The 22,942-nt window shown below is 49.7% G+C and overlaps 1 protein-coding gene and 1 non-coding gene across 3 annotated transcripts in view; one reads left to right on the top strand and one right to left on the bottom strand.

The window, feature by feature from the left end:
• The first annotated feature begins 9,004 nt into the window (after positions 1-9,004).
• Positions 9,005-22,942, top strand: part of Acot7 (acyl-CoA thioesterase 7) — a 96,345-nt gene continuing 82,407 nt past the window's right edge. The window contains exon 1 of one of the 2 annotated variants that reach the window (XM_052718542.1): positions 9,005-9,259. In XM_052718542.1, the coding sequence (XP_052574502.1) occupies positions 9,099-9,259 (161 nt within the window). In that variant the 5' untranslated portion in view covers positions 9,005-9,098. Of the gene's footprint in view, positions 9,260-17,877; positions 18,175-22,942 lie in introns of those variants that run through there. The other variant, XM_052718541.1, reaches the window with a different exon arrangement.
• On the bottom strand, positions 22,325-22,454 carry LOC128098050 (small nucleolar RNA SNORA71). The gene has a single exon (XR_008214085.1). It is a non-coding gene; the product is annotated as a small nucleolar RNA SNORA71 (small nucleolar RNA).

Here is a 22,942-nt window from a genome sequence, read left to right as displayed (position 1 = left end):
TATAATTGACAGCCACAGTCAATTATAAATTGAATCCAGGCAGCCTGGGGTTGTAGCTCAGTTGGGAGTACTTGCCTAGATGCATGAAGCCCTGGTTTCATCTCCAGCACCGAATAAGCCGACGGTGGTGGTGCAAACCCGTTATCCCAGCACTCAAAAGCTCTAGGTCTTCCTTGGCTAAACAGTTTAAGGCCCAGCCTGGGCTCCATGAGACTGTCTTTAAAGAAGAGAAATGTAACGGCTAAAGTGAGCAAATCCCCAAGGTCTCCACAGATTAAATCAGCCCAGTGTACACAGTGTACACAGGCCCGGGGGACCAGAGAGATGAAAGAAGGGACATCTCAGTCCTCATAATGATCTGTTCTTACCCGGAGGGACCAGCAGCGTGGAGCAAAGGAATTATGCCAGTGTGCAGGGAGGAAGGTGTGGAACTCAGACACAGAAGTGAGCTTCCTTGTTTAGATCTGTGTTTGGTCAACGGTGTTGGAGTGAAATCTTCACAGCCTGGTGGCAGCCATGTCAGCTCTGCTGAATCCCAGAGTAACTGAACTTAACTTCACTTGGCCGACCTCCAGCTTTACCCTACTGGGAGCTTGACGGCTCAGCTGCAGCCGTGCATCCCTGTCAGCCTCCTACAGAAAGGAGAGGTAGGAAGCAGATCCCTGCTCAGCCACAGCTCGGGTCCCTCCTTTCTCCTGTCTTCCAGCTGCAGTCATCTGACCCTGTCCCGGGACCCTTCAGAGACATCTTCTAATACTTTTTTTTTTTTGGTTTTTCGAGACAGGGTTTCTCTGTGTAGCTTTGCGCCTTTCCTGGGACTCACTTGGTAGCCCAGGCTGGCCTCGAACCCACAGAGATCCACCTGGCTCTGCCTCCCGAGTGCTGGGATTAAAGGCGTGCGCCACCACCGCCCGGCTAATACTTTTATCTGACCCAGATATCACTCAGCTTGGGGGAGGAGGGGGTTATAACCTAGTAGATCCGTAATAACTTGAGAAACCAGCAAGTCAAAAATGTATTAAATATTCATACTAAGCATTTGAACTTAGCCCAGACCACGTTAAATGTGCTAAAAACAAACAAACAAACAAACAAATAAACAAACCCCCAACATTAGCCCAAAACTGAACAAAATTATGTGGCATAAGCATTTTTTAAAATCAGATTTATTTTAGCTGGCTGTGTGGTGGTGTGCGTCTTTAATCCCAGCACTTGGGAGGCAGAGGCAGGGAGATCTGTGTAAGTTCAAGGCAAGCCTGGTCTACACAGTGAGCTTCAGGACAGCCACAGCTATATAGAGAGACCCCATCTCAAAAATAAGTAAATAAATAAACAAACAAACAAATAAATAAATCCCACCCCACCTGTGGTGATATACTGTGGATCAAAGAAAGCTTGCCTGAGGATCAGAGGACAGAGCCAGCTACTAGATTAAACATAGAGGTCAGGCAGTGGTGGCACACACCTTTAATCCCAGTACTTGGGAGTCACAGGCCTTTAGTCCCAGCACTTGAGATCTCATGCCTTTGCTACCAGTATTTGGGAAGCACACATGCCATTCATCCCAGCACTCAGAAGGAAGTGATATGGCTGGGCAGAGAAAGGCATATAAGGCACGAGGAGACAGGAACTAGAGGCCTTTTTGGCTGAGGACTCAGAGGTTTTCAGTCAGAGGATTCATGGAGATAGAAGTTTCTCTAGTGGCTTGTTCCTTTGTCTCTCTGATCTTTCAGCATTTACCCCAACATCTGGCTCTGGGATTTTACTGTAAGACCATTTAGATTTTGAGCAACACCATCCCCCCCAAACCCAGGTCCTCTGCAAGAACAAGTGAGCCATCTTTCCAAACCTGCAGTCGCTCCACCTTATATTTTGAGATAGGGCCTCTCTGGAGCCTGGGGCTCACTGTGCCAGCTGGAGTGGCTGGACAGTGATCTACCCGCCAGTCTCCATCCTTGGCGCTAGCCACAGACACACATCTGAGGTTTTGCTGATGATATGAACTCATGCTTACACAGCAAGAGTTTCACCCACTCCATCTCCCCCAGAGCCTATTACCCTCATTTCACTGAAGCACAGAGAGGTTAAGGCACTTACCTGAGGCCACACAGGTAGGAGGTACCGGGAGACGGATTCATGCTGCATGGCTCTGGATTTTTTTCTGTCTTGTTGTCTTTTGCTGGGTATAGAGCCCAGGACCTCTCTGAATGCTGGGTAAGTGCCCTGTCACCAAGTGACACCCTATCCCTCTCATCTTCTCACTTCCTCATCACAGGAAGTAACATCTTTGTGGTTTCTATTCAGAGGCGGGAACAGACTCCCCAGGCTCTGGGGTTCCTTCTGCTGCTTTTCTTTTTCCTCGGTTTACCCTTCCCTTCTTAGGTCTCTCTTTTTGTGGGTGCAGGCCAGAAGTCAGCCTCATTCCTCAGTCACAGCTCACTTTTTAAAAACGTGTAGGAGTGTTTTGCCTGCATACAGGAATGTCCTCCACTTGGGTGCAGTGCCCTCAGAGGGCGTTAGAGATGGGGCACTGAGGATCGAACCTGGGTCCTCTGCAGGAGCAACAACTGCTTTTAACCACGGAGCCATCCCCCCAGCCCTACAAAAGTCTTTTTTTTTTTTTTTGACTTGAGGAAATGTTTCTTCTGTTTGCTACGCCATCCGCAGGTGGGATCTGGCCTCAGTGTGCTGCCAGATGTGTGGAAATTTACTCTGCCTCTAGATGGCACTACAAGGCCACAAACCCAGAGCCCCGCTGCTTTGAGATTCTAAATCAAGGATGTCAAGGAAAATGGACCTTGAAGCTGTCTCCTCTGTCAATTTTCAGGCACCAGAAATGACAATAACTCCAGATTTAAAGTCTGGTTTCTATTTTATTTTACTTTATGCATATGGATGCTTCGTTTGCATAAATGTAGGTGTAACAAATGCATGCAAACCTACAGAGGCCAGAAGAGGGCGTCAGGTCCCCTAGAACTGGAGTTACAGGGTTGTGAGCGGCCATGTGGGTTCTGGGCACTGAACTCGGGTTCTCTGGAAGGGCAGTCAGTGCTCTTAACTGCTGACTCAAATCTCCAGTCCTAAGAAGTGATGTCTAAAGACTTCTTTCAGGAAATGAATATGCTCCCATTCCAGACTCATGGCTGTTTTTCCTCATGTAATACCTCTTTATACTTCTCCTCTTGGCAACAAGTCTTATTTTGAAGAGTCCTTTATTAATCTTAAGTTTCTCAGGGTGGTTTGTGCTTGGGGCACAGGATGTGACTCTAAAGATTAAGTTAGGAGCTGGGTGACATGAGGTCGGGGTCCTCCCTCCCAGCAGCGTGTGTGGGGAAGTCCTCCAATGGTTACATAGATTTCCTGTTGGCAGCATACTCGGGGTCTTGCCCAGTAAGTACTGTGGACAGGAGGCACAATCTCGAAGCAGGGGTCTTTCTGGGGTCCAGCTCCCTTTCAGTCACTCATACTCTCAGAGTTCAGTCTAATTTGGTTGTTGGCACAAAGTCGTGCACTCACCTTGTGAAGCCAACAGCGTGGCCGTATTCTGCAGTTAGGCCTCTGCCTTGAGGGTGAGCTGTTGAACCGCACAGGTAGGCTAAAGACCTCGTGCTCTGGAAGGTAAAAGTGGCGCTGGCCAGCTCATTGTCTCAGCCTCAAGACACTCAGCAGGTTCTCAAGAGAATGATCCGAGGACGAGAATAAACAGACGTCATAGAAGCTGCACAGATCCGAATCTGGCATGCCCAGGAAGCTCTTCGTGGTGTTTACACAAACAGTTGAACATCGAGAGTGTGCAAGTGGGAGGGTTGCTTTTTGAAGTTCCTCAGTGCCGGAACTCTTATCTCAAATGCAAACACCAGCGCTTGAGCAAGGGGGCTTCAAACAGGTGTGGGAAATCGCGTTTCAATAAATGTTTCTTCCCGTGTGTCTCCATTCCCTCCTCGTTCTCCACCTCATCCCAACACATAACTGCTCTGAGATGAGAGAAAAAACAAACCTACAAACTGAAGAATACAACTTACACTGAATAAGACAGATAAGCAGCATGTGGGCAGGAAGGCCAGGGCCCCTCTCCTGGCTGCCTCCTCTGACACGCAGGACATGGCAGGTCCTGGGAGCCTGCAGCATCCTTCTCCCTTCTGAAGCTCAGCTTGAATCAGGCAGCATCAGGGAGGGTCTTCTTCCTGGCCTAGGCTCTTTGAATCCCATCCTTTATCAACACATCCCTGCGGCTCCAGACTTCAGTGCAGCCAGGTTTACCAGCAGGCTCACATAGCCCCATGGTTTCTCTGTACCAGGTCCCTTTCCAAGCACCTAAAAATGTCCATCCAATTATCCTTAGCACAACCCTATGGACAGGTCCTCTGGGCTCTCCACACACTAAGGGAACTGGGGTGCAGCTGGCTGAGAGCTCTCCCAAGGCTACATACACATATGTAGGGCTCATTTTCTCTTAGTTCTGTCCCTGGTGAAATCTTGGTTCCAGAAGGTCTCTGGGCTCTCCAATTGTTTGGCTCCCCAGGGGGCCTTAATGAGACTTTCACACACAGGCTGACTGGGTGCTCCTCTAGGCTCTCAGAGGTCCTGCACTCCAGTCAAAGATGGAAACAAGCTGAATGGAAGGATCTGCACACATTCCTGGAATCCCTTCTTGGGTCCTGGAGCTTGGCTGTCACTCAGGTCAGGAGTGGATCAGATAGACATGCCACATGGTCACACTGACTATTCCCAGGACACATGCTCATTTGGTGTTTTCTATGGCAGAAACATTGTGAGTTCAAACTTTTACAAGGACCAAATCTTTGGCCTACAGTATCTACTGGTTACAAGTATAGTTTGGTGGTAGTAGGCTTGTCTTACACACTCTTGACACTGGGTTTGAGCCCTATCAGCACATTCCAGAGCACGTGTGCACACACACACATCCTGCTTAATGTAGTTAAGTATGTGTTAATTGTCAACTTGATGGGATTCAGAATCGACCTGAGACACACACCTCTGAGTTGTGTCTTCGAGGGCACTCCAGCAGGGCAGCCCAGATAGTCCAAGGGAAAAAAATTGATGTTGCTGGACTGTTTTCACTTCTTCCTGGGAGAGGAGGGTATGCTTCTGCTGCTGCCACCCTCCAGTGACATCAGGCTCCAGTGACATCAGGCTCCAGTGACATCAGGCACCAGCTTCCTCAACCTTCCAATGTGAACCCAAGACTGGCAGCTTTGGATTGGGACTACTGAAGCACCCAGTTTCACGGAGTGAGCAGCTCCCAGGCTCTCTGCTCCTCTAGCATGCAGACAGCCATTGGTGGACCATCCAGGCAACCCCCATCACAAAATCGAACCCAACAAATCTCTTTACACATTATTGAATGTATGGGTGTCTTCTGGGCATGTCAGTAAGCCCACCAAGTGAGTGCGATGCATAAGGAGCCCAAGAGAGGGCCCTAGATCCCCTGGAACTGGAGTTAGAGATGGTTGTGAGCCACCCCGTGGGGGCTGGGAACTTTGGAAAGAGCAGCAAACGCTGGTTGCAGCTGAGCTCTTTCTCCAGGCCCAACAATGTGGTGTGGGCCTGGGTCTCAGCATTTGGAAAACTGACACAGGAGGATGGAGAGTTTGATGCTGGCCTGGATTACATATTGATACTGTTTCAATACTTAAAAAACATAAAAATTGTATAGTAGTACTTTTTTTTTCTTGGCACTGACAGCCCACAAATAATGACATGTAGACTTATTATTAATTGTAAAAGCTCGGCCTTAGCTTAGGCTGGTTCCTAACTAGTTCTTATTACTTAAATTAACCCATATTTTTTTTTAGTCTACATTTGTCCACAAGGCACGTTACCTCATCTCTGTACTGCCCATTCTGCTTCCTCAGAGTCTGGCTGGCGACTCCTCCTTTCTTCTTCCCAGAGTTCTCTCTCTGCCCAGAATTCCCACCTATACTCTCCACCTAGCTATTGGCCATTCAGCTTTTTATTACACCAATCACAGCAATACATCTTCACACAGTGTACAGATATTCCACAACAAAAATGGAATGAAACACCTTTCCCAATATAGTCATATGGATCTGGAATTTGGTGGGGACAGGCTAGGCTGGCTGGAGCTATGTGCCATGTAGAGGAGAGTTAAATCGTGCGACAGGGAGAAGCAGAAGGCTGTTCTGGGGCGGGAGGAAGGAGAGGGAGCAGAAGACAGCATAGCAGAAGGAGGAATTTGGCCATGGGGGGATGATACAAGTGTGGGGTGTGGGGAGAGCCTGGAAGAGACAGAAGTGCTCCCAGAGCAGAGATCAGGGCTCGGCTCTGCTGAGTCAGGAAGATGGCTTTTCACAAGGAATTTTAGGGCTTATCGAATGGGAAGCAATTGAGGAAGTGTTCTGGTAAAGAGAAAATCTAGATGACTGATCCCAGTGGAGACTGGGAGGAGAGGAGGGCAGGGACTGAGTTTGCAAGCAGCATTTCTGAGAAGTTCTGCTGACACTGAGGGATAGAAAGGGTCTAGGAGTTTGAGAAGAAAACGGAAAACCATCTCAAGAGGAAAGTGAGGCCACAATGACCAGAGCACACCCACCAGCAGCACTGTAGCAGCAACAGAGGGCGTTTAGCTCAAGGATGGATCCCCTACAACTGTCCTCGCCCCACAGACACGTCCACAGACCACTGTGATGGAGACCATTCCTCAACTGAGCATCCCTCTTCCCAGGTGACTCTAGTTTATGTCAAGTTGACAAAGATTAACTAGCATGCTATCTCTATACCCACCCTGGAATCCTTTATTTCTTTGGTGCATTCAAAGTGGGTTTAAGCTGCAAGAACAGTATTCCAGAGTGTAGCTGTGCTAGAATCCATATCTGCTCACAATACTTTTGTGTGCCAGCAATGTGACAATTTTTTTGAAAAGTTTATACACAGTTCTAATGATATATATGTATGTATGTATATTCTTTGGATCTATATTCCGTGAGCTTTGAAAAACTTAAAACCCTATGTGATGGCTACTCTTGGTTGTCAACTACATCTGGAATTAACTAAAACTCAAATATGGAAGGCACACCTGTGAGGGATTTTGCTTCATTTGCAGTGGGAAGATCCACTTCTAATATGGATCATTGAGGTAGGAAGACATGCCTTCAATTCAGATCTTTTGAGATGGGAAGACCTACCTCTGATCCAGACCATGCCTTTTGCTGGTAGCTTATAAATATGGACATTGAAGGAGGAAGCTTTTGCTTTGTCTGCTTGCTCTTGCCTCGCTATCAAGTCCATTCCTTCACTGGCATTAGAGCCTACTTCTTTGGGATTCGGGTATATACTGAAGGTCAGTTGAGACATCCCAGCCTCACAGAGTGAATAACTACTGAATTCTTGGACTTTCAGTTCATGGGCAGCCATTGTTGGATTAGTAGGACTACAGCCTGTAAATCATTCTAGCAAATCCCCTTTCTATATACAGAGAGGGCTTCATTCTCTAAGTTCTGTTACTCTAGAGAACCCTGACTAACATACTCTAGAAAGTCATGGACTATTATCATCACTCCAGGGACTGCCCTCACACCTCTTTCCAGTTTTTTCTTCCTCCCTGGCAAGGCTAGTTCTGTTTCCACCATAGCTTACAACTTTTAGAACCTTATATAAATGGCACTACGCTATTTTGTACTGTATAATTGCACATAACAAAACCCTAATGTATTTACATTTTATAAAATTTTTGTGTATGTTAGTGTATGTATGTGCATGAACCGGAAAAGCTCAAAAGAGGCATTGGGTCCCCTGGATCTAGGGTTGCAGATGAAGCATTATTTGGGCACTGGGAACTTCATCTAGGTCCTTTACAAGAAGAGCAGTGAAGTTCTGAGGCATCTATCTAGCCCAGAAAACCCCACTCACTGTATTATCCAGCCAGACCCTGTATATTCATGAGGTCACTTAATGCTCACAGAGGTTTTGGGGGGAGGGTGTTGTCAGACCCAGTTAGTAAATAAGGAAAGTTCTATGTCTAGCTACAGCTTCTTCTCAGATCTGGTCCCTGTAAGGGGAAGTAGTGATAATTTAATAGTACATAAACCCTGGAGAGCTTGTTGAATTCATACTGGAATGCTGGGAGGAGAATAGAGGGTGGAAGCCTCCACACTAACCCTCTACCTCCAGCCCTAAAAACTGAATTCTTTGAATAATAGTTGTGAAATCCCAGGGAAGGCTGGGGTGCGTAAACATGGCTGCCAGGCAAGTCCCGTATCACTAAGCTCCTGCTGGCACCTGCTAATGCAGGGATGACAGCCCCCTCTGGGCCAGGGCTTTAGTGTAAATGGGTAGAAGTTCCGTTAACGGGTCGGGGTTAATTTCAAGAAAACCGCACGGGCGGCAGAAGCTCTCTGCAATGACAGTATGTAGGAGTGTCCCAACTTCCCTTCTTTGGTGGCTTCTGTGGCCTGCAACGTGGATGGACTCGATTCCCAGGCATCGTAGGCAGCTCTGGGGCGGCAGGTGCACCCAAGCTTGCACTTGGGGTTCCCGGGGTGGGGGAGGGTCTGCGGCCGGCAGGGGTCGGGGGTCGATGGTCTTCGGCGTCTACCGCCATCAGGGTCCCATGGGTTCCGGGTCGGAGGCCTAGGCCGGGCGCCGGGGTCGGCGCGCGGCTCGCGGGCACCGTTCCCGTCCGGGTCGGGCCTCCCCCGGTGACCTCATCGGGTGGCCGGCCCGGCCGGGCAGCGAATCGCCGCGCGGGCGCGCAGGACCGCCCCGTAGACACCCGGCCGCCGCCAAGGCCACGCACGCGCTCCGGGGACGCTCCGCTACTCGGCCTCCGTCCTGCGTGGTCTCTCGGCCGCGGGCCGCTGGCCTGTTCCGCGCCGGCGCGTGCGGTGTGAGCGCGCGCGCGTGCGCGCCCGCGCGCCACCCAACCGCCATCGAACCTTCTGGAAGTGGAGTCCCACAGCCGCCCCCGCTGCCGACCGAGCTCGCCGCCCCCGCCGGCGCCTACCGCCCTGGAGGCCTCTGGGCAGGGCAGGGGGGAGGGGCCTAAGCGTGGGCGGGGCCTCCGGGGGGCGGCCCTGTGTGATTCGCCGCCTCCGCGCAGGCCCCGCCTCACCGGCGCCATGGCCCCGCCCCCTTCCTCCCCCTCCATGGCGCCTCCCAGGCTCATTCATTCGGCGCCGGGCCTGCTAGACACCTGTTCTCAGCTCCCGCTGCCGTCCACCGTCGCAGATAAGATGTCAGGCCCCGCCACGGACACACCGTCCGCCATCCAGATCTGCCGGTAAGATGGAGGCATCCGGAGCAGACCCTTCCCTGCTCGCTCGCACCGGAGCCGTACTTAGGCTCGGCTCATCTTGGGCGGCCCTGCCCGGCTCCACGCTCCCGGGACTCCGGCCCTGGAACCCGCCCTGTCTCTGGACCAAGGCCCAGAACTCTCTCCCGGGACCCCGCCCTGGATCCCTTTCCCTGGACACCCGCGTACCCTCTTCAGGGATGCTCCCCGCCATGCTGCAGAATCCGGCCGCCTCGCCGGCTCCTCCCACCGGCCTCTGGCTGCATCCCAAGGGCGGCGGCCGCAATCCTGAGGAGGCTCGGTTTAGGAAGCCCGGCAGGGACATTGGACGTTAGACTGGCAAAGGGTCTGTCCGCCGTCCTCTTGTGCGTCCTACAGGGCTCGCCCCACCCCGGGCTCGGCGCCTTATAGTCTGAGCCCAGCCTCCTGCGGGTTTCGGAAAGGATAACTCAGGCTCAGAGGGTGGTGGGGAAGATGCCTGAGCAGTGGGAGCATAGATGGGTGGGTGCCTCGGTGAGAGCAGGCCCAGACCCTCTGTGCCCTCAGAGCCCTGCCTCAGCTGTGAGGAGAGCAGGTGTTGGAAGGAAGAACTCACCCTTTCAACGCTTTATTGTCCAGGAAGGGAGTGAGTGGGCCAGCTCACACAATAGGGGCAAAGGATTGTTCTAATCTACGCACCCTCCCCAGCCTTGCTCCACTGGGGGTGCTACTTAGATGTGGGTCCCCAGAGGAAGCTGGAGCTGATGAGCAAGCTCATTTCCCGAGAAGGCAGAGAGGGCAGCCTCAAGGTTACCCTGCGGTTTCGTTCATAGAAGTGGAAGCATAGGCAAGCTGACATACACCAGCTCAGTAAGGGGCGGGAATGGGGGCCACTGTGCCCGCTGGGCATCTGCCCTGTCTGACAGGCTGCCAAGAGTGAGAGTTTGGACGTTGGGCATCACACTGACCTTGTGTCCAAGCCATACTCAACAGAGGCAGGCTCCTTTCCTGTGGATGTTGCTGCTGGATAACTGTAGCTCTTTGCTCTCAACCTCAAGTTCTGGCCTGACAGAGGCCGTTTCCTGACCTCAAGGTCAGTTTTGACCTCCTAGAGAGAGTATGTTTAGGGGAGCCCTGCTTCTCTTGCTTCCTTATTGGCTGTGTGGCTGCTGCACTGGGCCTTGCACTTGAACTCTCTGGGGACCAAGAGTGCATGTTACTGATATTTGGAGATAATAGAGGTCTTTGAGACATGCTGGCTGTTGGGGCTCTTGGGCCTCATTGAACAGGAAAGAACCTGTTCCTGTCCCATCTTACCTTTCCTGGAAGGCTGGATGGTAGTATCCTTCATCCTGCTGTGTGGAGGAGAGAACTGAGTAACTCAATAAAGCCGTCCAGCTCCAGGAGTTTCAGAGTCAGCTCCTCCTTAGGTCTGCTTAAACCAGCATGGCTCTTACTTAACATCATCGGCATGGTTGACTCTTTTTTCCCACTAGCTTCTAACAGCTAATGGATTTTTATGTAGCTTGGGTACATACATTCATATGTTTATAAATGTCTTGTGTGTGGCTTTTCTGATTGTACCCCACAGGGCCATCTCTAGCTGTTAGAGTCACAATTGCGTATTTTTCCTAAGTGACAAAAGGGGTTTGTGGCCAGGAAGCCTGGCTGAGATGTGACTGCCAGCGGAGGTGGGGCTGTGAAGTGGACTGTGGTCATTTGGGTTTGGAGAGTGGACCTAGCAGAGTGGAGAGCCCTTTAAGGACATGTGAGCTAACACATTGAAAGAGGAGACTTCTGGCCTAGCACATCCAAGCCATGAATTTAACAAGACTTCACCAGACACCTCCAAGGAGCAGGCACTGGGAGGGACACTGAGCAATGGAAAGTTTTGTCCTCATCTTAGGAGAGACACAGTGTCGCATCGATGGGTGCCTATCATCCTAGACTAGTCGAGCGACCATCGGCTTTCAGTTCTGAAGCTGTTGAAGGAAAGCAGCTTTAAAGACAGAGGCTGGGGAGATGGGACCTGAGTTCAGGACCCATGTGAAACCAGACAAGATAGTGTGTGCCTGTAACTCCAGTGCTCCTACAGCAAGATGGGAAGGGGAGACAAGAAAATTCCCGGAAGCTCAGGTGCCAGCTAACCCAATAGACATTGTAGTGACCCTGATACTGCAGTGAGACCCTGTGTCAGTACAGGTGACATGTGAGGACTGATGCCTGAGGTGATTCTCTGACCTCCGTACTCATGCTATGGCATGAGTACACCTGTGCACACACACTCTGAAAAGATGAAAGTAAGTGTGGGATGTGGCTATAGGTCTGGGGTGAATTGGCCTCTGCCCTTGGTAACTGAGTGACCTGGAAGCCACTGCTTAACTTTCCTGTGTCCCTGTTCTCTTATGGGTCTGAGTATTGAATAAGAGTCAAGCCGGGCGTGGTGCTGCACACCTTTAATCCCATCATTTGGAAGTAGAGACAGGCAGAAAGATCCTGAGTTCAAGGCCAGCTTGGTCTACAGAGTTCCAGTGCAGCCAGGGCTACACAGAGAAACCTTGTCTCAGAAAATGAAATAAGAAAGAGAGAAAGAAAAGAAAGGAAAAGTATAGCCAGACCTGGTAGGATGGCTAGCACCTCAGTCAGTGTGCAGTCTTTATGTGGAAATTGGGACACCAGCTCAGGAGGCTGCCAGCCCGGGCTCCACTCCCATGTCTGTCTCTTCAGGTTGCTTGTGTGGTTTACATCATTTCCCTAATCTCACAGCACCTTGATTTTCTTATCTGTAAATTGGAGATAGTACAATGCCTATCTTCAGGTCACTGTGAGGACTGATACCTTTGTCCCATTTCCTGGTAGTATAAACATGATCTTACAAAGGGAACCCTTTGAGAACCAGCTCTTCGAGTGCTCACTCAGGCCACAGCGGGTCACTGTCATGCCCTGTCCTTTGATCTGCTGCAAATAGTCAGTCAACTTTCAAGCAGTGTACTGGTGCAAGATGGCCTAGCAGGCCCATAAGCTTGGAACCTTCTGCATTCGTTCATGTGGGTACACATGCTTGTGTATGTGGAAGCAAAGACATCCATACTGGGTGTCTTTCTGAATTACTCTCCATCCTATTTATTTCTTACATTTTTGTATTTATGACATCTATCTTTTAGTGGTCTTTGGTTTTGTTTTGTTTTTTGTTTTTTCAAGACAGGGTTTCTGTGTAGCCCTTCCTGTCCTGGAACTCACTCTGTAGACCAGGATGACCTCAAACTCAGAGATCCACCTGTCTTTGCTGGGATTAAAGATATGCGCCACCACTGCCTGGCGCCCTTATTTCATTTCTTTACTTCTTTCCTTTTTTGAGGCAGAGTTTTACTTTGTAGCCCATGCTAGGCTTGTCCTTGGCATTCTGCCCCAGCCTCATGAGTGCTGGGATATCGTGGCTTTGGAATCTGTTTGGGGTTAAGAATGTGACGTCTGCAGGTCTGTCTCACTTTGCTTTTCCTGCTCTCAGATACTGATCTGCCAAGCATTTTCCTGGGAGCTGGGATGCTTTGTACCGTGAGGACAGTGAACACCTGCAAGGCTCCAGCCGATATTAGTTCAGTGGATGGGAATTTCTCCCCTTGCAGCTTGGCCTTTGGCTTGAAGGTGGAATTGATGAAAACATAGAATCTGTTCTGGCACATTCCATAGAACACAGTGCTGGCTCTGTTCTGGGAAGATGTGTGGACCCTGATGAAGAGGCCTCTCTGCAGCTCAGTGGCCTGTGGTGGAGGTGGCCTAAGTCTACCATTGTCCTGTTAGTGTTCAAGGTGGCCTGCTGTCACTCTGGCCAGTACCCTGGTGTCATCCAGGCCAGAAGGTGCCTTCTCTTATTTATTTAAATTTTATTTACTTATTGTTATGAGTATGGATGTTTACCTGCATATATGTCTTTATACTGTATGTGCCTAGTGCCAGAAGAGGGCATTGAATCCCCTGGGACTGGAGTTACAGACAGTTGTGAATTTCAACGTGGTTCTGGGATCCAAATTCAGGTCCTCTGGAAGAGCAGCCAGTGTTCTTAACCAGTGAGCCATTTCTCCAGCCCAGGTGCCTTCTTCTGAAGAGGACCCATGTGCCCATGTGAAGGGTTGGCCCTGTTCAAGTGGGTTCTTGTCAGGGCTGTCGACACAGGTGCCTTGACCTCCCATCTTGGTGTTCTTTTTCACTCTTGGAGGCTTCCTGGGAAGGGAGTTATTATGTCACCCTCCTCAACAGCTACCTGTTCGCAGATCACTGGGGAGGCTGTTCACCATTGCAGATGGCAATACCTGAAAATAACATTTCAGTAGAGAGTCCACAGAATGCAGATTTTAAGTATTTAGGGATAGTTCCTTGAAATCTGGGCAGTGTAGCCTTTAATCCATAGACATAGTCATTCCCTCAATTGAAGATGAGGCAGGAAGATTGAGTTCATGGCCAGGCTGGGGTACATGGTAATTCCAGGTTCATCTAGACAATAGGAAGACTGTCCCACAAACAAACAAACAAACACCCTCTTATACCAGAGAGAATCCTTTTTTTTTTCATTTTTCTTTATTAAGAAATTTTTCACTCATTCTACATACATCCACAGATCCCACCTCCTCCCTCCTCCCACCCCCCAGCCCTCTCTCCCAAGCCACCCCACATCCCCACATCCCCCAAATCAAGGTCTCCCCATGGGAGAGAGCCTGGCACACTGAGCCTAGGCAGGTCCAAGCCCCTTCCCACTGCACCAAGGCTGCACAAGGCGTCACACCACAGGCACCGGATTCCCAAAAGCCTGCCCATGCACCAGGGACAGATCCTGATCCCCCTGCCTGGGTGCCACCGGAGAGAATCTTAGAAAAGAAAGAAAGAAAAAAAAAATCTCTTGGGGCTAGAGAGAGAGCTTAGTGTTAAGAATGCTCGCTGAGCTGGGCGGTGGTGATGCACACCTCTAATCCCAGCACTTGGGAAGCAGAGCCAGGCGGATCTCTGTGAGTTCGAGGCCAGCCTGGTCTACAGAGTGAGATCCAGGACAGGCACCAAAACTACACAGAGAAACCCTGTCTTGAAAAAACAAAAAACAAAACAAAAAACAAACAAAAAAAGAATGCTTGCTGCTTTTCTACCCAATGCTAGTTCATTTCCTAGCAGCCATGTCAGCTCACAACTACCTCTAACTCTCTACCTTGAGAAAAACCAATGCCTCTGGCCTCCTCTGGCACCTACATTCACATGCAACCCCCCACATATACACATAAAAAATATTAAAATAAATTAGAAAAAAAATCTTTTTTTTTTTTTTTTTGGTTTTTCGAAAAACCAAATTCAGCCCAGGTGCCTTCTTCTGTGTAGTTTTGGTGGCTGTCCTGGATCTTGCTCTGTAGACCAGGTTGGCCTCAAACTCACAGAGATCCGCCTGGCTCTGCCTCCCGAGTGCTTGGATTGCCACCACCACCCAGCTCTAGAAAAAAATCTTAGTGTGAGGTGATGCACACCTGTCATTCCAGAATGTGGCAGGCAGAGGCAGAAGGCCAGCTGGACTGTGTGATGAGACCTTCTCTCTCCCTTTTTCTTTTAAAGTGTAATTAATGTTTTAAATGCTAGGGGAGACCAGTGAGGTGGCTCAGCTGAAGAAGGTGCTTACCTGTTAAACCTGAGTGATTTTAGTTTGGTCCTTGGACCGAGGAAGGAACCAGCTCTTGTAAATTGCCCTCTTACTTCCACTCACCTGTGATATCCAGGCAGTGGCGAGCCCATCGCTTTTCTATAAATAAATGTGTGGGAAAAAATTGCTCCCACACCCCATGCTCCACCAAGAGATTAAACCCAGGGCCTTATGTATGCAGGTAAGCACTGCCACGGAATCACAGCTTGCTGGTTGTCACTTATTTACGTGTTTTCACACACACACAAATCTATTTTTTATTTAATGTGCTTTAGGTGTGTTTGCCTGCATGTATGCTTGTGTACCATGTGCATGCAGTGCCTGTGGAGGCCAGAAGAGGGCGTCAGATCCCCGGGGACAGGAGTTACAGATGGTTGTCAGCTGCCATGTGGGTTCTACTAACTGAACCGAGGTCTTCTGCAAGAGCAAGTGCTCTTAACCACTGAGCCATCTCTCCAGCCTTCTCAGTTGTCGTTCTCTTGTCCTTTGCTGTTAAAAAATATTTATTTTAAGTATTTATAAAATAGTTAATGTCTTTCTGCAGGGACTCAAGCTCAGGGCCTGTACCTGGCAGCTGAGTGCTTTCCCACAGCGTCAGTTCTAGCTTGAGCTCTGCTTTTGTAAAAACCTTGTTGGCATATAGATACAATTAAAAAGACACACACTCCATAAAACCATTCTGTATAAAATGCATCTGCGTTAAATGTACATTTCACTGAAGTTTGTTTTGTTTTGTTTTGAGGCAGTCTCATGTAGCCCAGGCTAGTTTCAAATTTGCCGTGTGTGGAGGATAGCCTTGAACTCCCGATCCTCCTGCTTCCATCTCCCAAGTCCTGAGATTACAGGTGTGAACATTTCATTGTGTTTTGACAGGTGTGTGGGTGCCTGTGTATGACCATCTGATTATGACACAGAATATCCTCATCACATCTGATAGGGAGGGGCTGTTATTCGAATCTTAGATGGTCTTTTAATAAAAAACCCAGAGCCAGATATCAGGGTGAAAGTGAAAGATCAGAGAAGCAGAGCAGCCAGCCCCTAGTTCTTACCTCTACGACATCCTCAGCCTAAAGAGAGTGAGTTCCTGTTTCCTCACAATTTATATACCTTTCTCTGCCCAGACATCACTTCTTGGGATTAAAGACGCGTGTGCTCCCCAAGCAAAGGCATGAGATCTCAAGTACTGGGATTCAAGGTGTGTGCCACCACTGCCTGACCTCTGTGTCTAACCTAGTGGCTGGCTCTGTCCTCTGATCTTCAGGCAAGTTTATTAGGGCACACTGTTGGTTATGCCGCCGAGCTGCCCCTCGTGGCTGGTCACCGCCCGCGGCGGCCGTGCCCGCGGAGGAGCGTGCTGATTGAAAGAACCATAGCCATGGTTACCTTTTTAGAGCTTTATTGGGGTGGGGGAGAGACAGAGAAAGACAGAGAGAGAGAGAGAGAAGGGGGGAGAGGGAGAGAGGGGGACCGACGGGGGGAAGGAGCGCAAAGGAGAGGGGACAGAGAGAGCCCACAGAGGGCCCAACCGCTTTTTAGGCTGGGAAGCCGGCGAAGGCTGATGACGTAATTAAAGGACGTAAATAAGGACCAAAACCTTACACACACAATACATCACCGCAGGGCAGTTACTTCCTTCCTTAACCATTGGCACCCAGAAGCAGATCAGTGGTTTTCTTTCATGGAGGTTTGTTCTCCGATTGCCTGGGGAGGACATCACACTTAGCATAGTGCCCGTGAGCCTCACCCGGGTAGGTGCTGAACTTGCCCTGCACATCCAGCTGGCTCATCTCTACAGTCAGTGAGCATCTGGGATTTTAGCAGTTGTGAATGTACTTTACAAATGTGATTTCACAGGCGTTGGGATGTAATCCAGGGCATGGGAACAGCCACTGGATGTTTGATGAGGTGGAGGGATTTTTGTTATATGTTCTAGATGTATTTACTTATTCATTCATGTATTTACTTATTTAAAAATGGGAAGCTAGGCCTAGTAGTGCATGGCTATAATCCCAGCACTTGGGAAGGCAGAGGAAGCCTGGGGAATCTGTGAGTGTGAGGCCAGCCTGGCTTACATCGGTGAGTTCCAGGTGAGCCAGGGTGACATAGTAAGACCTTGTCTTTAAAAACCAAACCAAACCATGTGTGAGGCTTCACTGTGTTGCCCAGGCTATCCTGAAATTCTGTGCTCAGGAGAGCCCTTTCTCTGCTTCCTAAGCTCCCTAGCAAATGGGAGGTCAAATGCCACCTAGCCTGTGGTGGATTTGAGAAGGAGCCTGTGTTTTAGAGAGGATGCTGAAATGTTTATGGATGCCAAGCCATGTTGTCTGGTATTTGCTGCAAGATAACCTGGCATTGGAGAGTACTTGGAGCAAAGAGAAAACCAGGGGTGGCTAGGAGGCAGGTGAATTGACTTTTTGTTTTGGAGCCACAGGGTGGGGACAGGTGACTAAACTGGGCCTTTGGTTCTTTCCACAATAGAGTAGAGAACACCACCTCTGGAGCCTCCTCCCCCTTCAGAATGTGAGGGCGGAGTCCAGCCCTGTGTTTGCCTCTGTGGTCCAGCTCCATTGCAAGCACTTTCTTGTCCTCCGGAAGAACTTCCGCTGCCTTCGTGCTGAGCCAGGACCTCTGCCCTACTTGGCCGCCCAGCCTGACTGAGGATCTTTTGGCCCAGGTGCCACAGCAGGGACCTGTGCCTGAGCTTGGCAAAAACCACGCAGGCGAAGCTTGGCTTCAAGTTCTTGGAGATGGGGGTCCTAGAGGGAGCTCTGTCACCCTGCAGACAGGCGGTGCCTTTCTCTCTCCTCCGCATTTCCTCCCTCAGAAGTAAGGCAAGGCTGAGTGACTCCACACACCCTCCTGAGCTGCTTGCATCACTGGGCTCCAGGAGCAGACCCACCAGCTTGCCTGCTTGCTCATCAGTCATTTGCAAACTCATTGGTGGTGGGAAGAGGAGCTGGCTGGGTCCCCTTGAGTAGGCCCCTTTGCTAAGCTGGGTACTGGCGGGTGCACACAGCAGCTAAGTCTCTTGCCGAGACGGAGGATAAACGGGTTGTCCCACTCCCAGGATGAAGCTGCTTGCTAGCAGCCTGCGCCTCTGGGAGGCGGGCAGGCAAGTAGCCTCCTGGAGCCTGGTGACAGGCCAGGGGTGTTTGGGGATCAGGGAAAGAAGATGCTGGGCTTCCATGAGGGCTCTCGGAGCCAGAGCAGATCACCAAAAGTCTGGACATTGCCTCATCGCCATGGGAAGGTAGGGATGACTGTCGATATTCTGTTCCCTCGGGACTTTGCCCCAGGGCCTCAGGCTGGGAAACAGAGGATGTGCTGTAAGTCCTTAGGAATGGGGGTTGGGTGAGCTGCCTCGTGTCAATAGGTAGTTTCAATTGAGGTTTGTCATGCTGTTCTTTTGGGGACCATGAGGCTCCTGGGCTCCAGGCTTGGCATCTCCAGGCTGTAGGAAGCCAAGCCCTTTCTAGTCATAAATTCCTTTGGGTGTGGTTGGAGATCACCACCTCCTATGAACTAGCAGCTGTGCTGGCCCAGGCATTCTCCCAAGCTGCTGTTCCAGGTGGCTGAGAGACGCTGCAGCTTCTATCTGGTTCCGAATGAATGGGCTTTTATTTTCCCTGAGCTTTGCAGAAACTTTGTTGGGATGTAATTCACATGCATACATTTTATCCATTCAAGTTCACAACCTGGTGGCGTTAGCACCTTCCCTGAGCTGTGTCACCATGAGTTGCCTCAGTCTCCCCCCCCCCCCCCCCCGCCCCCCAGGGTTTCTCTGTGTAGTTTTGGTGCCTGTCCTGGATCTCCCTCTGTAGACCAGGCTGGCCTCGAACTCACAGAGATCCACTGGCTCTGCCTCCTGAGTGCTGGGATTAAAGTCGTGCACCATTGCCACCCGGCTATAAGTTGCCTCGGTTTTGCAAGCTATGACAATAAAGGGTGTTTGTTGGAATGGAGGTGGTGGTGACAGGAATGTCTTTGTATGCTAATGAGGTGACTGGGGGCTGGCCTCTTGAAAGACTGCCTGAACTTTTGGCTCCCTCCCATTATATGCTACTCTGGGGGTGGGAGAGGTTCTTGGCTTGAGTTAATCACCCATGACCAATGACTTGATCAGTCATGAAATCCCCTTAAAAGCTCTTGATGCTGACTGAGGTTAGCATTTATTTTTGAGCTTATTGGCAACCACTACATCAATTTGGCTGATCCTGGTTGTGTCCTTCATTTAAAAAAGAAACCTTTTTTTTTTGAGATAGAGCCTTACTGTGTACTCCAGGCTGTCTCCAAACTCTCCATTTTCTGCACCTGTATCCAAAGCACCAGGATTGCAGCAGAGTGCCCAGTGCCTGGGGTCCTGGCCTTGGTAATGAGCCTGTAGTAAGTCAACCTGTGTCCCCCACCTCCCACCCCAGTTAGTAGATGGAGGAGGGGCTTGTGGGAACACTGATTTGGATGACTGTGAGGAATGGGACTTGTATCTGGTGTCTGAAGCGGGTGGTCTTTGGGGACTGACCAAACCCTTTTGGCCGTTGGGGTTGGTTGCAGACCCTCACTGAGTTATAGGACCTGAGCTGAAGAAGTGGAAAGATCACCTGATGTTTGTCAACAGAGGTGGTGTGCATGGAAACAGCTCATTTGGGAGCAGACTTTGAATCCCCTGGTAACTCCCAGTTAACCTTGGAGGCATGCAGGGTGGCTTCCACAGGACCCAGGTGTATTAACGCCTCCCAGCATGTAGGAGGGTTCAGTGTCCCACATCCTGTCCAGCACTTGCTTTTTCATGGGTGTGAAGTATTGTCCACTGCAGGTGTGATTGGCACTCCCTTGAGGACTCAGACTTCCCTTCTTTCTTTTTCTGAGACAGGGTTTCTCTGTGTGACAGTCCCGGCCTGAAACTTGCTTTTGTTTGTTTGTTTGTTTCTTTGACTTTTTGTTTTTCATGACAGGGTTTCTTTGTATAGCCCCGGCAGTCCTGGAACTAGCTCTGTAGACCAGGCTGGTCTTGAACTCCCAGAGATCCGCCTGTCTCTGCCTCCCAAGTACTGGGATTAAAGGTGTGCGCCACACTTGGCTTCTTTTCCTTTTTCAAGATTTATTGTTTTTAATTTATGTATATATGTGTGTGTGTGGGGGTCATGTGTGTAGGTCATGTGTGTAGGTGCCCACAGAAGCCAGAAGAGCTGTTGGGTCTCTTGGACCTGGTGTTATAATAGGTTATGACTGCCATGTGGTTGCTGGGAACTGAACTTGGGTCCTCTGGAAGAGCAGCAAGCATTTTTAACCAATGAGCCAACTCTTTATCACACTTCCCCTGACCCCTCCCCACCCTTTGAGAGATCTCACTATATAGCCTGGGTTGTCCTGGAATTAGTTAGCTGTGTAGACCAGACTGGCCTTGAAATCACAGAGCTCCCTCTGCTCTGCCTGTGCTGGGACTAAAGGCGTGTGCCACCACTGCCCGGCTCTTTTGGCTTTCTTGAAATAGGGTCTAATATCACAGTCGAGCCTCAAACTCACTATGTTGTGGAAGCTGGCCTTGAACTCCTGATCTTTCTGCCTCCACTTCCTGAGTGCTGGGGTTGTAGGTATGCACCACCACACTTGATCTTAGCCTGCTTTCTGGTAGGCTTGTTTTTCATTAGTTGAGTCATAAAAGTTCTTTATACATTCTAGATACAATTTCCCTTCTTAGACATTTTTTTCAGCTCCCAAAATGTGTTAAAGTACAGGTAACATCACATTTGTGAACTTAACTGTTTCGGAGTGTGCGTTCAGTGATGTTAGTGACATCCATACCACGTTGTCTGCAGACGAAAAGCTAGTCTGGCCTATCAGACTGTCCCCATCCGCCTTCCCCCGTCTCTGGTAGCCTCTTCTATGGTAGAAGGCTGGACTCCGAATCTGACTGCTCTGGGGCCTCAGGCGGGTTGTACAGTGTCTTGTGATAGTGTGTTTATCAGTCAGGGCCTTGTTCCTTCATTCCTGGACTGCACTCTGCCAATGGCACTGGGTCGTCTGTCCTCAGCCTCTTTCTTCCTCTTTTGAGACAGGGTTTCTCTGTGTAGCTTTGGAGCCTGTCCTGGAACTCACTCTGTAGACCAGGCTGGCCTCGAACTCACAGAGATCCTCCTGGTTCTGTCTCCCGAGTGCTGGGATTAAAGGCGTCACCACCACTGCCGGGCTTCTTTCTTCCTCTTGTAAAGGCGGGGTAATGTTCTTCATGAGGCTAGGACACACTTCCTGTCTACTTGCCTGGTGATGGGCTGACTATGACATAATGCTGCCGTGAGCATGCCCCATTGGGATAGTCTTGTGTGACTGTTCCAACCGGATGTACACGCAGAAGTGGTTCACCAGATAATAAGGTCATCAGTTCCATTTCTAATTTTTTTTTTTAAAGATTTATTTTTTTATTTATTATGTATACAGAAGAGGGTGCTAGATCTCATTATAGATGGTTGTGAGCCACCATGTGGTTGCTGGGAATTGAACTCAGGACCTCTGGAAGAGCTGCCAGTGCTCTTAACCTCTGAGCCATCTCTCCAGCCCTCATTTCTAATTTTTTAAGGAGTACACCATTTATTTACCAAGCCTCTGAGCAGTGCGTAAGTCCCAGCCTCCACACCAGCAGACTCGTTATTTTCTCTTGTTTTTAGGGGGGCAAACTTTGGTCATGCTGTGTCACCGAGCTGGTCCTCTAGCTCCTGTTTCTTTCCTCTTGAGGCAGCGTCTCATTGTGTCTTCAGACCATACACTGCACAGGCCTCCTCTGCTTTGTGAATATTGGGTTTAAAAGTGTCCCATGCCTGACTTGCTTACTTATTTGTTTATTTATCTATATTTTTATTTTATTTTTTTATCTATAAGGTTTATTGCACAGTTTTGGGGGAGGTAGCAAAGTTAACAACAAATTCCTTGTCATTGTCGTCATTCCAGGCAGTAGTGGATGGACAGGGCATGACAGCCTTCTGTGGTGTTGGTGTCAAGACTTTATGTGCTGGAGTCTCCCATGCTTGAGCCAGTTACTAAGCAGAGAGGAAAAAGCTGTTCCGTGATGTTCTGAGTGGACAGTGTCTTCAGTTTCACTTGGTGTAGTGGTCTTGCTGTTCACTCTCTGGTCCTCTGGTGTCCACAAACACCTGGGACGCAAGGAAGAAGGGTCAGGTAGCCTATCACCCCATAGGCTTCTGGGTTCTCTCTTCTCCAGCAGCCACGGAAGGATGTTCCATAAGACATGACTGGGGCTCATGGGATGCTTGAAAAGCTAGGCCAGAATAAACCCCTCAAGGCAAACTTTGTTTCTGCCTCCCTTCCATAAACCTCTGAGGATACTGCCCGGTGCTGGTGGAGGGCACTCGGGGAGACTGCTGTCAGTAGCCGTGAGAAGCAAGATGTGTTAGAAAGCACCAGGAGCTGGCCAGTACAGGGTGGACCTTCCAAACCTGGGGAAAGGCTTTTGGCATCTTTTCCCTGCAGCATGAGTGACGGGGCCTGGGCAGCCCGCAATCACTTTTGAATGCAGGCATGGCCTATTTCACGTCCATTGCACGTTGTGCAATGTCTCATGTTTTCTTTTTCCCGCCCCCCCCCCCCCCGTATATATATACATATATATAATTTTTTCCCCTCTCCCTCCCTCCCTTCCTCCCTCTCTCCCTCCTTTCCTTTCTTTTCTTTCTTTCTTTTTTTTTTAAATTTAGCTGGCCTCCCATTTATTGTGTAGCTTGGAATCCTTTATTCTCCTGCCTCAGCCTCCAGAGAGCTGGGATTACAGGTGTGCACCATCGTGCTGGGCTCTTGTACTTTTGATTTGTCTTTCCGTTAGTGTGTGTCTATTGTATAAAAAAGTGACACATTATTACGCAGTTGTAGCAGCAGGGGCCTTGTACACACCAGGTGCACTTTGCATGGCTGTGCTGCACACTCAGCCCTTCCTAGTGTGCTTGTTGGTCACCCGTGTGTCCCTTTGGAGGAGTCTACTTGGTTTTGCATTTTTTTTTTAGATGTGGCCG

Source organism: Peromyscus californicus, unplaced genomic scaffold, assembly GCF_007827085.1.
Source record: "Peromyscus californicus insignis strain IS unplaced genomic scaffold, ASM782708v3 Scaffold_5__1_contigs__length_169319896, whole genome shotgun sequence".
NCBI classification, from domain to species: Eukaryota; Metazoa; Chordata; class Mammalia; order Rodentia; family Cricetidae; genus Peromyscus; species Peromyscus californicus.
Note: the sequence above shows the minus strand (reverse complement) of the source record. Positions and strands in the feature narration are given on the sequence as shown.